The 15029-nt window shown below is 31.3% G+C and overlaps 1 protein-coding gene across 1 annotated transcript; it reads right to left on the bottom strand.

The window, feature by feature from the left end:
* Positions 1-1594: 1594 nt before the first annotated feature.
* Positions 1595-5470, bottom strand: LOC118036317 (G-type lectin S-receptor-like serine/threonine-protein kinase At4g27290). Its single transcript, XM_035041992.2, has 7 exons — positions 4051-5470; positions 3410-3535; positions 3046-3200; positions 2737-2947; positions 2305-2542; positions 2074-2224; positions 1595-1985 (listed from the first exon to the last, which is right to left on the bottom strand). Exons 1-7 carry the CDS (start codon positions 5321-5323, stop codon positions 1680-1682), a joined length of 2460 nt encoding a protein of 819 aa, XP_034897883.1. The 5' UTR covers positions 5324-5470; the 3' UTR covers positions 1595-1679.
* Positions 5471-15029: the final 9559 nt, after the last annotated feature.

The raw sequence follows: 15029 nt of genomic DNA, 5'->3' as shown, positions 1-15029 counted from the left end.
ATATTCGAGTCAACTTGATTAATTATTTTTTTTATTTAAAAGAAAAAATTGATTCTACTCAGGTTAACTTAATTTACTCAAACCCGAGATAGCCCCACATAAAAAAAATCAAAAAATCATAAAGTTTAAGTGTCAATAATTTAATATTAAATGATAACAATGAAAGAAAAAAAGGTTTAATTTAAAAGAAATGTTGAGAGAGAAAAAAAAAAAACCATGACAACCCGAGTTAACTAAGAACACACTTAAATTGGGTTAATATTCAAAACTAACGACCTGAATCATGAGACTAGAATTAATCTGTAGAAGACATACATGAAAAAATAACGAAGCAAAAATCTCAAAAAAAAAATTATAATCAAAAGAATAAGGATCGAATTAGATATAAAAATTAAATAAAGTAAAATAACCAAGAATGAAATTGAGTAAAAAACATTTTAAAAAGCATAAAAACCAATGCAAATAACAATAAAAATAATGAGAGCTAAAATTAAAACAAATATAAACTAAAAGACAATTGAATTTTAAAAGGTAAGGTGTTCTATATAGCATAGTTTTTAAACCCGGTCCGGTCCAAGGCCTGGGTTTCAAGTTTTGATCAGGTCGCTAGGGTCAATTTTATTTTTTTAAATCAAAACGACGATGTTTTAGTAAAAAAAAATCAACGAGTTGCAACACGGTTTTTTTATTAAGTTTTGCTGAATCAACCGGATCACCTAATCAACTTGTCATGTTATATCAGATTTTTTTTTTTTTTTTTTTTTTTGGAAATCTGATCCAATTTTAGCTGTAGATGAACTTGCTAAGCCGAACTAGATTCGAAAATTATGCTATATATAAAACTCTAAGGAGACACTACAGATGGCTATTTTTTACCGTAAAACTCCGTCACACACATTGCTATAAAGGCACAGGTATTGGCGCATGCATAGCATTTCCCAACCACTTTTTTTATTTATAATATTTATTATTTGTTGAAAGAATGATTTGCAGCTCATGCAAACTGAAAATAGCAAAAACAATTATGATACGAAAAGGCCTCATGTTTCGTGTTTTGTTTTTTCAAGGATATTTTAATCTTTTAACTGTTTCGAAGAGGAGAAAAAGACCATGAAGCCCCTCGTTAGCCAGCCAATTGTTTTTATTCTTAGAGTAAATTAGTAATTGTCTTGTGCAAACTTTCCAGGAGGCCTCCATGATCCCTTTTCTATGCTTGCTTAATAAACAAGCGATCAAAAATGAAGATGAGCACGAAACCGCGTGATTATAGGAATCACGCACAATCCAACTTTATATTATAGTGATCCAGACCTATCTTGCATGAGCACCTAAAAGATAAATTAAATCAATCTTAATGACGTATAGTAGGGTTAGTGAGTGAACTCTTAAAGGCTGATGAAAGAGACTTCGATGGTGGAGCTTGCTTCAACTGGATTCTTGACCTTCTTGCACGCTACAGATCAAATTAAGTATATTTTATGTTCTTCTGACGGGTCTAGTCTTTGTAACCCTTGTAGAAGCTGGATTCCTTATCAGTAAGGTGATATTTTCTGCCCCAAAACGTTTCCTGAGGGAGAAAGGACTGGCACGGAAATGAAGAATATACACCTCTCATTGATATAATTTATACAAACATGAATAATAATAATAATAATAATAATAAAACACAAAATTGTCTGTCATCGAGGAGTTAACAGTGTAATAGTAATCTCATTTGCGGAGCACGTATCAACCTTGCTAGATGAAGACTCTTGATCATATAACTTCCTTTCTGTGAAAAATCCAGGCTCTTTTGGTTCTGGCAATGTAATGTTACTGGTTAACATTAGCACCACAGTTGACATGGTAGGCCTGTCCTCCGGAGCTTGTTGCACACACAGTAAACCGACATGGATCACTCGCATGACTTCAGATAAATCGCAGGTGTTGTTTAAGGATTCGTCGATCAACTCGAATGACTTCTGTTCCTTGTAAAGTCTCCATGCCTGAATTCGAAGACCAAATTCATTTCAGGTTCAACCAAGAAATTAGCCTGCGTTCAATATGGGGGGGGTATAAAGATTTGATACTTACATGACCAAGAAGGTTGTGCTTGTGGTCTGGATGAAAAAATCCTCTGTTTCTCTTCCCGTTTACTATCTCTAGCACCAAAACACCGAAGCTAAATACATCGGACTTTATAGAAAAGAGCCCATCGATTGCGTACTCTGGAGACATGTAGCCACTGCAAGAAATTGTTGAACAAAGTTACTAATGTTGCAAGCAGCGAGAATTGATAATATGCAGCCTGTCTAAAATGCTTACTATGTTCCAACCACTCTTTTTGTGTTTCCCTGAATTTCATTTCCACCAAAACTCCTGGCCATGCCAAAATCTGAGATTTTTGGGTTCATTTCAAAGTCCAGCAATATATTGCTGGCTTTAAGATCTCTATGGATGATCCTTAGCCTGGAATCTTGATGTAGATAAAGAAGTCCACGGGCAATCCCATTGATAACGTTGTGCCTCATAGACCATTCCAATAACTTGCCCTGCTTTTTATCTGAAAAAAGTTTGATCAATTTTAATCCAGTAAGGCAAACAACAGCATGTTTTCACAGCATCGATATCTCTCACCATGACAAAATTAATTTTATTGTAGCACTGTTGGCAGTGAAAAGTGATAATTTCAGCTTTTGATATGCGATTAGTAGACAAGTGAAAACTAGTTAGATTGAAGTCTTCAGATTGCCATACCAAAGATGAAGGTGTCCAAGCTTCCGTTGGGCATGTATTCATAGACCAACATTTTTTCTTCAGATTCAATGCAGCAGCCAAGAAGTCTCACGAGATTTCGATGTTGAAGTTTCGCAATGCATATAACTTCGTTTTTGAATTCATCAAGTCCTTGTGTGGAAGTCTTTGAAAGCCTCTTTACAGCTACCTCTTTCCCGTCTTTAAGCGTACCCTGAAAGGTTTTTTGGACTCGTCATTATAATCTCATTTCAAAATTGACTCTGGAAGATAGAGTGAACTAACAGAAAGCTCTGTCAATAGAAGCTTTACCTTGTAGACAGGTCCGTATCCACCCTCTCCAAGCTTATTGTCATCTGAGAAATTGCTAGTGGCAATTGCTATGGTTGCGAAGTCAAATACTGGCAGCTCTAGATCTTTATCGGTGCTATCAATTATGTCTCTTTCTCTCATTGAAACCATCTTTCCTGTGAAATGGGAAATGCACTGCATGAATCATACATTTCTACATATTCCACCATGATGATCATCTGGTTTTGGAAAGGGCCAGAACGATATGGAAGCCATCAAGTATATCAAAGAGTAGCTGCTTTGCAGAATATCCAATGCAATATTCCTTTTCCTATTAAATCAATCAACAATCAGAATTGCAATAACAGGGTTTGATAGAAATTACCTACTGTCTTAGGCTTCCTCCTCATCAGAAACAGCAGGCCAACGCCTAGAATGGTAACTGCAGAAACCAATGAACAGATGGCTATAATCCACACTCGCGTCTTCCTCTTAGGTCTGCTGGTTGGCTCTGCGTAACCAATGTGGACAAGTTGTAAAACCAGTTTTAAGCAGAGAAAAACGAAACAATTGTAATGTTATAAGATTTTCTACTACCTCAATTAGGATTTTAATTACCAAATTTGAAAGAGAGAAAAACCTTTTATATGGGTCTTTTCAGGACGGTTGTATAAAGTACTGTAATTACTTGAGATAATAATAAACTACTGAGTTCTTGCTAATACAATTTTACATGGGTCTTCTCAGGACGTTTGTATCTCCTACGAAAATACATAATCAGTAAAGAAACGAAGGTGGAATTAGACATGATGCGGGTTCTAATTCCAACCATCAATGACAAGAAAGAAGAAATAAAAAATAAATCCCATGTGCATTCAACCATGTTCTTTGGCCTTTTCATCCCAGAAATCAAAAGGTATCCATAGGTCTAAAGCATCTGCACCGCTATGGACATTTGTTTAACTTGTGAAAGAAAGAAACACAATAATCTAACAGGCCAAGAAAAGAAGAATGAAAGGTCCATACCTAAATCAGAGGCAGATAATCTAATGTAAAAATCTTGCCCATTTTGAGTGTACTCTCTGATATCAAGAAGCTCCTCAAACCAAAGCAAGCATCCAGATCCACCTGTGATATTCAAAGTTGAATAAGCTGTACAAGAACAATTCATCAAGCACACCCTCCGGCATTCTTCAAAGTCCATTGTCCAATTAAACGAGGATGTCCTTGTATCTGGCAATTTCACACTTGGTACCTTCTGAAACCCCTCTCCTACCCTGCAAATTGATTCATTCTTCCTAACACATCCTCCAGACCAATCCCCAGTTTCCCAATCTTGAGGAGATTTTGGTTGAAACCCTTTCAAGCACGCGCAAGGAGGAGAATTGTTGATGTTACAACTTCCATAAGCACCACATACTGCATACCTATCACAATTATCCATCTGGGCTGTCAAGTACAGATTCCATGTCCTTGTGGTATTGGTCCACGTGACACGCTGCAAAATTCCTTCATTGGTCAGCAACATATGCGAAACAACTGAGCTGTCCGTCAGATCATACCTGTAACAGATCTCCTTCTCGTTGTAAACAAACCCGTAAGTGTAAATCGGGTTCGGTTTCAAATTAGGCATCCCACTGAATCTAACACCATTCCATGGTCCTGATCGGAAGACTATGTTCTCACCAACCCTGATATAAATCTGTGGATATCCACCGGGATCAAGCCTAGTTGTTGAATCACCCAATGAAGGATCATTAGAGCTTTTCCATGACACCAAGTACGTGTCAAGGCCAGTAACCAAGTTCTTGCCAAAATTGATGCCTGGCAAGAACACGTTACCTGGGTAGTCAAAACTCTCCCATAAGTAATGATCCTCGTTGGTGTCGCTTGCTTCCCTAACAACAAGATTTCCTGAATCCAAAAGCTGAGCCACTGGATTCTGGGGCTGTCTTGATGTGTTAGTAGACCATAAAACAGCATTTGTTGAATTATGGAGGACCAGGATCCCCTTGCTGGTAACTTGCAAAACTCCAGATGTGTCATTGAGTGGTGCTTCTCTGTTGGCGACCCAAACCACGGTGTCATTAGAGAACTTGTACCATATTCCTACATAACGCAAACTTGAACTTTTGGGGCTGAAGAAACCCAGTTCAAAGCTGTTCCCAGCTGAAACTATGGTCTCACCATCTGAGATTGTCTGGTTTACAGCTACGATATCTGCACCATTAGAAACCGTGAAGAAGAAGAAGAAGAAGAAGAAGAAGAAGAAGAAGGAAAGTCTAGCAATGCCTTTCATGGTTTTTTCCTTTGGTTGCCTAACTAATGAGCTGCTCTGCTTCTAGTTTAAAGATAGTCTCATGTGGTAGGGGTGCCAAAATTAACTTTACAGTACAAATTTTGATTCTTCTTTCCTTTCTTGCCCAAGATCTTGGTCACATTAGTCAACCTGCTTTACATGTGAGAAGTGAGAACAGAAATGAATTGATGAGTTTTGAAAGGGTGAAAGGTGGGCCAAAGGGTCTAGAACTCTTTGACTAGCTAAACACTTCTTTTAGGCTGCTTGTACCATTTTGCAGCCTTTATTAATCGTCTCTTTCATCTAATACCTCATATTCAAATTAATGTCCATTTTTGCAGCTTATGATTATGAGCTTAAAGAACATGTTGATGCTACTTTTTGTTATTCTTCCCATCACAAAAAAAGAAGATAAAATTCACCTTCATTGCATTATGTTAATTAGCTAATTTCTACATGGTGCATGCTTGTCTATATTTCAAATCATTGAATATAGATTTCATCACGTTTAATATACAAATTAAATAAAGACTACTTTTTGTTATGCTTGGAAAAGAATCCATCTATATTTTCATATATTTATTAATTCGTTTTCTAGATAGTGCTTGTCTAAAAAACATGTCTTGTATTTATTTAAGTTTTGATCATCAGTTTCAGAGTTTTAATAATAATTATTTTTTAAAATAATTTTTATATCAAAATATATCAAAATAATTATTTATTACTTTTCAGCAAATCCAAATGATTCCAAATATAAAAAAAATAATATTTTTTTATAAAAAAAATAAATTTGTTGGAAACGTGGGTTGGCCTACGTTTCCAAATGCATAATATATTTTTTTAGCAATAAGGATATCTTAAAAATTACTTATGCATCAAAATTAACTCCATTTTTAATACGACTTTGAACAATTTCTTTTATAATTGGTGCCTTCATAAGACTTAAAGCAGTTTCTAAGAAATATATCTCTTTCCTTTAAAAGAAGACTAGCTACAGTAGCAGGAGGACTAGAGGAGTGGAGTTTGGAAATTCGGAGCCCAGGCCACCATGCTCTGAGTTTTTCATCATTTTTTTGAATATAAATCTGACATTTGTTTTTTTTTAATTATTACAAGCTAGAAGAATCGAAAGGAAAAAACAAAAATGCAGCCCATATGTACACTCTAAGGATCCACAGCAAGTTTAGAAATAGAGCCAGAGATAAGGAATGGAAGACTAGCTGCTAGCGACTGCATGTGGACAGATTTTCAAATTCCCAATCCTTAAACTTTGTTTGGTTGGTATTTTAGAAAAAATAAAAATATACAGTAAAATAAAAATATATTTAGTTAAAAAAAAATAAAAATAGAGATACATCTTTAAAATAATTTTGGATTGAGTTTTTATATTATCAAGACATTAAGTATAAAGATACATATTTTATTTTCTTGCTATTGTGATTTTAAAAAAAATTAAAAAGTAGTAAATATTTTAAAATATATATTTTGTTAAAACTTTTGCGAGGTTTTGCATTTAAAATAAATTAAAAAAATATATCATCATGAATGAAAAAAAATATTATTTTAACTTTTATAAAACTAATAACATCAACCACACGATATAAAAAAGGACTAATAAAATGATTTTTTTAAGCTAAATACAAAATAAAAACTATTCCAATATTAAATGTTCCATAATGTAAAAAGAACTTGGAAGGAGAGAATAGTATCATTATTGCATGATCTAAAGTTTAGCAGGGATGAGTAAAAACATTAAAAAATTATTTAAACTGAAAAAACAAAAAAAAATTGAAAAAAACCGAATCGTAAAAAAAACCGATGAAACTGATTAGAATTTAAAAAACTAACCGGTTCGGTTTTGATTTTATAAGCCTGAAACTGAAAAAACCGAACCAAACTCAAACTGAAAAAACCAAGTCAAATGAAAAAACCAAGTCAAACCAGAAAAAACCGAGCCAAACTAGTTTAAAAAACCGAATCGAATCAAAACCAGTCGGTTTGAACCGGTTTCTTTTAAAAAAAAATAAATTTGATTATTTAAAAAAAAAATTAATTTAATTATTTTTTTTTAATAAAAAATAATCACTCCTACAATTTAGTACTTACCAATCCAAGCGGTATGATGCTACCTGGGGAACAAACCATAATAATGTCAACTTTTGGTAAGAAAAAAATTGTTCGAAGCTTTACATGAAAATGGTGTCATTATCTTGGTGTCCTTACAATATAAAGATGATTCGCATCACAACTGCATGTGTTACACGTCGGCTGATTTTGGCAACTTTATTTTCATTGTTTTCATATTTCTATTTCCGCATTGAAAAAGACTTCACATTTATCAGAAGAGAGAAAAAAGCAAAAAGGTGTTTGTGACATTTACAGTTAACCTTTCTTTTGTCTAAAATCATTGAATGTATTCCTCTGGTTTAAGATAAGATATTTTTTAAAAGCATTTTTTATTTAAATATATATTGAAATAAATTTATTTTTCAATTTTTTAAAAAAAATACATCAAAATTATAAAAATATATATCAAAATATTTAACTTAATACTTTTTTAAAAAAAACGTACTTATAAAAAATCTTAAAATAAAAACTATTGTAACTAAATCTAATTTTTGGTATAAGACATTTGGGACAGGTGGCTCCTGCGATGTCTCATTAACTTCTTCAGTTGGACAGCTGGCCTCTTCCTATAACCTATTATATACTGCAAAAATAAATAAATAAATCACTGCTATCTCTGAACTATTAACTTTCAATAACGTCTGCTCTTCACGACCTTCAATTCACTTTACGTTGACCAATCAAGTGCTACCATGTGGCATGAAAAAATAACAGGCTTTTACTTTTTTAATCATGAAGATTATTTTTCTTTTTTTCGCCTTATATTACACGTAGTCGGTTGTAGGAGCCTAGTAGGTGATAAGCAGCCAGCACTAGATAGTTGTGCGCTGGGATGAATTTATTGAAGTGTGATTATATCACTGTTTTTTTTAATAAATTTTAATATTAAAATAATAATTTTTTAAAAATTTTATTTTTTAGATTAACCCATCAAAATAATTCAAAAATATATTAAAAAAAATTAATTTTTTTAAAATAAAATATTTAATTTTTTAAAAAAACCACTTTCCAAACACTATATATTGCCTTTGTTTGTGATTTTTTGAATCTCCAGGGTCTTGGAACCTGTTAAAAAATTTATTTTGAGAAACACTGCTTCAACAGTATGTTTTTTTTTCTTCTCTTTTTATTACAAATAATCTTGATTTTTTTAATTTAAAAACTATTTTTTCCTTTTTTATTATAATGAAATGGTGGTTACTTTATGACGTTTCCCCTTATATTACAAATAATCTTGATTGATTTTTTTCCACTTTCGAAAATTATATTTCCCGTTCATTACAAATAATGGGCTGTAGTAAGTTTGGTTTCTTTTTTCTTTTTTTTCCTCGTTTATTACAAATAATCTCCATTGATTTTTTTTTAATTTTAAAAAAATCCATGCCACGTGGAGCACCCCGACTGATCAATGCTAAATGAAAAGCTAATGAAGTTCTGTCATGAAAATAGATGGAAGAGTTACCGCATCTCAAAAGTTAAAATAGAAGTATTTGTATCATTAATATTATATCATGTTTGTTTTTAATATTTTAAAAGTATTTAAAAAAAATTATTTATTTTAAATTAATATATTTTTTAATATTTTTAAATCATTTTGATTCGCTAATATTAAAAATAATTTAAAAAAATAAAAAAAAATATTTTAAGGTATTTTCAAGTAAAAAATACTTAAAAACACAACTATATTTTCAATGTTTTAAATAAAAGTGTTGATATAATGATTTATATATATTTTTTTTCATAATATGGCGTTTTAAAAACATTTTTATTTTTAAAAACGGATTCTTTCAATTTTAGTTATCAAAACAATGTGTTTAATGTCACGTCGACTTTATCTAAAGAATATGTATTTATTAATAGGAGTAATCATACTTCATTTAAAACTTAAAATTCGAGTTGACATTATCATCTAAAAAATAATTAATCAGGAAAACCTCTCACTCACATGTTTATATTTTTTTTAAGAAAAAAAAACAGTATAATGAAATCTACATTATAATTAAAGGTAGAATTTATTGAATCTTTTTGTTTTATGACAAGTCAGACTTGGTTTCAGCATACAGATTCTTAGAGGAAAGTAGGGGGAAAGGATGGAGTTACAAAAATCTTTAACTCCCTTTTACACTTTTAAAATCCATGGTCAAAAAAGAAGAAGAAAAAAGAAGGCAATGAGGTCTTTTAAATCTAATTTTTTTATAAAGTTAGTTTGTCCATCCAACTTTATTTATTTTCCAAGTTTAATGATGGAAGACTAGAACACCAAGTGAAAGCTAATAGACAAAGATGTCCAAATTAGCAACCCAAGGTTTTAATTGACAAAGGGGCTCATCAATAAAATGGTTTAAGTGTTTAAGGACTTAATTGAAATTTTATAAGATTTAATTAAATTTATTGATGGTTTAATTGCTAGGAAAACAACTTTGGAGAGTCAATTTTGATGTCAATTGAAACAAATGAAGTTTAGGAACCAAAATTCGATTTCAAAAAGTTTAATTGGTCAAATCAGGGGTTTAATTAAATAAAATTAAAAATCTAGTGACAAAATAGAGACTTAATTGAACAATTTATGAACCAATGACTAACTTGCAAAACACACAAAACTTATGGAATTAGAATCATGTGAAATCAGGGGTCAAATCGAGAAAAATTGAAAGTTTAGTGGTCATCTAGGGATCTAATTGAACAAAGCAGAGACCAATGATCAACTTGTGAAAGGCGCTCAAAATTAGGGCTGACAAATGAATCTATCAGGAATGCAATTATATGAAATTAAGAAGTTAGAGGGAAATTACAGGTAAAATCAAACAAAATTAGAAGAAGAAGGATCAAATTGAAAATTGCCAGTTCTCAAATAAAAAAACTTTAATTTGTAGGAATTAGTCAAAACAATGTCGTTCAAGGTATTATGCATCTTCTTCATCAATTTTTGGTTGAAAGGGTGGGCACTTTAAGATGAATGAATGTGATGTTTCTAACCACTCTAAAAGTTGCAACCACCACCATTCAACTGAGAAACACCCCCACTATAATCCTGTGTCCTTAAAATCAAACGTTTACATATCATATTCTCCATTAATCTCTATTATATCTTGTTCTGAGTCGGTCAATATTATAGTTTCAACCATGACATTGTTCGAGAAGGCACTTTCAAACATTTGAATGTAGAGCTACAAGCCTCCAAATGAAGCAAGTATGAATCCGATTGAAAAGTGTGCATCCATTCTACAAAGTTCAGGTGGTTTCAAGCAACGTTGATGTCAATGTTGCTCCGGCAAAGCTATAAAAATGACTAACTCAGTAAGCATTGACAAGGACATCAATTTACATAAAACTATTGAACTTTTTCGTATGCTCCCACTTAGAAAATCCTAAATGGTTCCTATAAAGGGTTTGAAAACCTTTTTCTCTAAATTTAAAGGTAGAAAACACCTCACCTTGGTCTCCAAGTTTTCTACAAATCAACCTAAACCTAAAACCATTGGTTCTATGAGAAAACCATCTAGGTTTTAGTTTGTTAAAACCCTAGCAAACCCATCTAAAAGACCTGAATCTGTCTATAAAAGGAAGGGATCAAGGAGTAGAAAGGGGAAGGAAGAAAAAGAGGAAAAGGGAGCTAAAAAAAGAAGAAGAGAAACTTCAGCTAAGAAGCAAACAACTCGATCCAGAAAAACCTGGAAGTTGTAGCTTTGTTTGGAGAGGTATGAAGATAAAGAAGAAAGAGGGGAATGATAAATATAGATTCAAGGTTTGAAAATATATATCTTTCATATATATATATATATATATATATATATTCAAACCTTGAATCTATATTATAATTATAGGTAGAATTTATTGAATCTTTTTGTTTTCCGATAAGTCAGACTTGGTTTTATCAAACAGATTCTCGGAGGAAGAAGAGAGAGTTACAAAAATCTTTAACTCCCTTTTACCTTCTCTAAATCCATGGTAAAAAAAAAAAAAAAAGACAATGAGGTCTTTCATATCCATCCAATGTTTTCACTACTTTTATTTAACAATCTTGGAGCAATAGTTCAATCCAAGATTCAACCAATTAGTGCGGGATAAATGAAATATTTTGTTAACATACTAATACTTTTTTTTTTACACAGCGTGAGTTTTAATGCAATCTTGAACCTTCTTACAATATCATATACATGAAAAAAGAGCAATTGTTTTATCAAACTTTTTCTTACGAATCGTCATTTCCATTTTTAATTTATGATGTAATTATTCCGTTGCATTTATATCCATATTATAAAAATTCTTATTTTCCTTTTAATTGTCAATTATATAAATTTACTATATTTAATTGTATCTAAAACTTCATCATAATTTACCCAATTTCTAACGTACCGGTATAATTTTTATTATTTGAATAGGAAAATTTCCTCATTTCAAATTCAATTTATAATGCAAACTTCGCATTGCATAACAATCCATTTTATAAAAAGAAGTTTGTTTTCTTTTTGCTTAATTTGTCATTTCCCACAAATTAATACATTTTTACTCATTTTGATAATTCTAATAATTTATCATATTACATTAATAAACTGACAGTATAATTTCCTTTATACAAGCTCCTATCCAAAAACTCAATTTTTGTAAGACCTTAATCACTTTCTACCTTTTCAGCTTAGAATAATTCTTTTAAAACTGGGTTGTTACAAACCACAAGTCGTTCAATTGTCCAGCCTCCAACATTAATTCACAAGAACCACCAGTGAGAAATATCTTAAATCTCTATTTAGGAGTGAGGGATTGCTATGCCTAGAGTACTAGTTCTCTATTCTGTGACTTACATAGTTTTTTTTATCTAACAAACAACCATTAAAATAAGAATCATAACTTACTATTTATAGAAAAATCTAAAAAACCTTATAAATTGATAAAATATCAATTTATCCCTTGAATAATATTCATATATTAGTTCAGGAAAATTTTAGAAATTAACTCAATCAAGTCCTTACTTGATATTTCTAGGTCCAGAAATATAATCAATGTATTAATTAAATTCTAGTCATTAATTTCTAAAATATATTTTAATTAAGTCATATTTAATTAAATCATCTTAATTTAATTTCTGACTAATTGTTCTTAATGTGTGTGACCTATTAGGTTTCTAATATGTTGGTCCAAATATAAATTATAATTCTAATTAAATAAATTAAATAATTTAATTTATTATCAATTCAACAATTAAATAATCTATATATAAAGATCATATACATCGTTTAATAGTGTATTATAATTCTCCAAATATTAGAAAAGTTGTTAGTGGTTTGACTTAATCTTTTAGTGTAATTAATATCCTTTTTATTAATAATGTTTCGATTTAACATTAAAAAATAAAGTATGTTTATCATGTTAAATCATGTTTTTTCTTTACATAATATTCATTGATTGTTTGAATAAGATTTGCAACTCTTTTCAAATCTCATTCAACCTTGGCCTATTTGAGAAAAAAAGGAACATTTCCCCTAATTCACCCAAGGTGATAAATAATTTTTTAATCACTCAAATACCTTCATATAGTTCATGTTATATATATAATGTCTGTCATTTTGTTACTTCGATTAAGAAAACAAGTAACAAGATCAAAATATAACATTATTTATATAAGATAACTTTATAATATCAAATTTATAGGCCACTTACACAATTGCCATGTAAATATTTTTATAAAAATAGATGATCTTTTCTTATGGAATTTTCATGTGGTTAGTTTATTTCTTATCTTTTTCCAATTTCAGCTAATAATCCGCTATTTAGTTGGTATAATTATTGTGGACACAAGTTTTTCCTTAATGGAAAATTGCATCGACTTTTTCCAATTTCGTGGTGGTGTTGTGACAAAACAAGAAAAACTGGACAGGTCCTACACGTTCAGCAACCAGTATCATCGTCCTCAAAAACAAACAAAATTCTTTTCTTTCGTATCTAAGGTGATAGGCGATTGACAATAAGATGACCCTACGAATGACGAAGAGTGACAGACTACCATGAACCTTAATTAGAAAGATTCCAATCCTACCCCACGCGCAATATTAAAAACAAAAGGTGGAAATGAGAGAGAGCGACAGTGGATTATGATATTTACCTGCCCTTTTCTTTAAATATTAAAAAAATTCTTTGAAAACCCTAAGTTAATTTGATACAAATGAATGCATGATCTCTAGCATTGCTCTTTGAAAGATGGTGGAAAAGGGATTGAAAATCCCGTCTCGATCCAGCCCTCCACCCTTCTTTACTCCTAATATTCTCAAATTGAAAGTTAAAAATAGCTTCAGGGAAGACTTCTGGGACTCCACGACGCCCATTACTTTGTTTAATTTCCACAGACACCAAGAAATTACCTTAAAGCAAATCACTTTAGGAGACCTAAACCTAACAAAGTCTCTTCAGGTCCTTGTCTATTTTTCCAGGAATTCGTAAGAGCAAGCATTACTCATAACCACTCCAACTAATTGACTCACATCCTAATCACGCCATGGTATTTGTTTATATGCCCAATTAGTGCTACCAAACTGCTGATATCATATTGGTAGATAGACACATGGAAGCGCTGTTGTGTATTTTTCTAGAAATAAAAACATAGATTTGTCAACATTTTCACAATGCTTTTACACCCATCATCGCATGCTTTCTTCTTCTTCTTCTTCTTTTTTTTTACTCCAACGCCCTTTTGAGTGAATATGAAGTTAACCAAAGAGATGCATTTTTTCTTATGGCCACGAGAAGTAGGTGACTGAGGCAGTGTTTAATATTGTAATTAATTACATTTTGTTAAAAATTTTGATCTAATATCTTTACAATTTAAGTATAATTTATAAAAATACCTGTACTAAGATCCCAGACACACAAGCATAAAGATAGAGCCAAAATAAATAATCTAATTTTCTTTTTATCTTTATTCCCCTGATTCCGTAGCTCTAATGGAAAAGCCAAAATGATTTTCTTATTGAATAAAAGTTGTTTCTATATATATACTATTTAAGAAATTGTATTGATAATTTGACTTTTTTTAGACGGTGTTCGTCATTTCAATGCTTTAACAGGGTATTTCCTGTGCAGGGTTATGCCTTTCTACCCAAAATCTGGACAAGTAATTCATTATAAAAAAGCTGTGTCTCATCATATGATTGGCGATATATTATTGATGTATGTCAGCAAGTGTCACAAAATCATCACCCTTTGTAGGGTTCCAAGAAATGGGTACAGTTTTCAGTGTAAAAACCCACAGAGAAATTGCGGCGATCTTCTAAGCTAGAGAACTAAATTCCAACCGTGCACTCATTGAGCATCCCAATTCTACGCTGGTTTGATGTCTTGACCAATCTTGTGAAGTTAAAGTGCTTAAACATCTTTTCTGATTTCTTGAATTTCAATAAAGGTCAAAGGACTGTTCATTGATACTCGAGTGATGTGTTTTATCGATTCATAAGGAGGAAAACGGTGATGAGTTTGTTTGCTTGTTCAAGTATTACCCTCACAAATGAGTTTCACATGAAAAAAAAATAAAGTTGATGTTTTTTAAATGATTTTGATATGTAAATGTTAAAAGTAAAAGAAAATTTAA

Source organism: Populus alba, chromosome 1, assembly GCF_005239225.2.
Source record: "Populus alba chromosome 1, ASM523922v2, whole genome shotgun sequence".
NCBI lineage: Eukaryota > Viridiplantae > Streptophyta > Magnoliopsida > Malpighiales > Salicaceae > Populus > Populus alba.
Note: the sequence above shows the minus strand (reverse complement) of the source record. Positions and strands in the feature narration are given on the sequence as shown.

Bases quoted from the DNA above. Each gene is read 5' to 3' on its own strand.
- LOC118036317 (XM_035041992.2), bottom strand. From the start codon at position 5,323: ATGAAAGGCATTGCTAGACTTTCCTTCTTCTTCTTCTTCTTCTTCTTC. The intron at 2,948-3,045 runs GTAAAGCTTCTA...AAAACCTTTCAG, and splicing joins GATACGGACCTGTCTACAAG to GGTACGCTTAAAGACGGGAA. The intron at 2,225-2,304 runs GTAAGCATTTTA...AATTTCTTGCAG, and splicing joins AAAAGAGTGGTTGGAACATA to TGGCTACATGTCTCCAGAGT.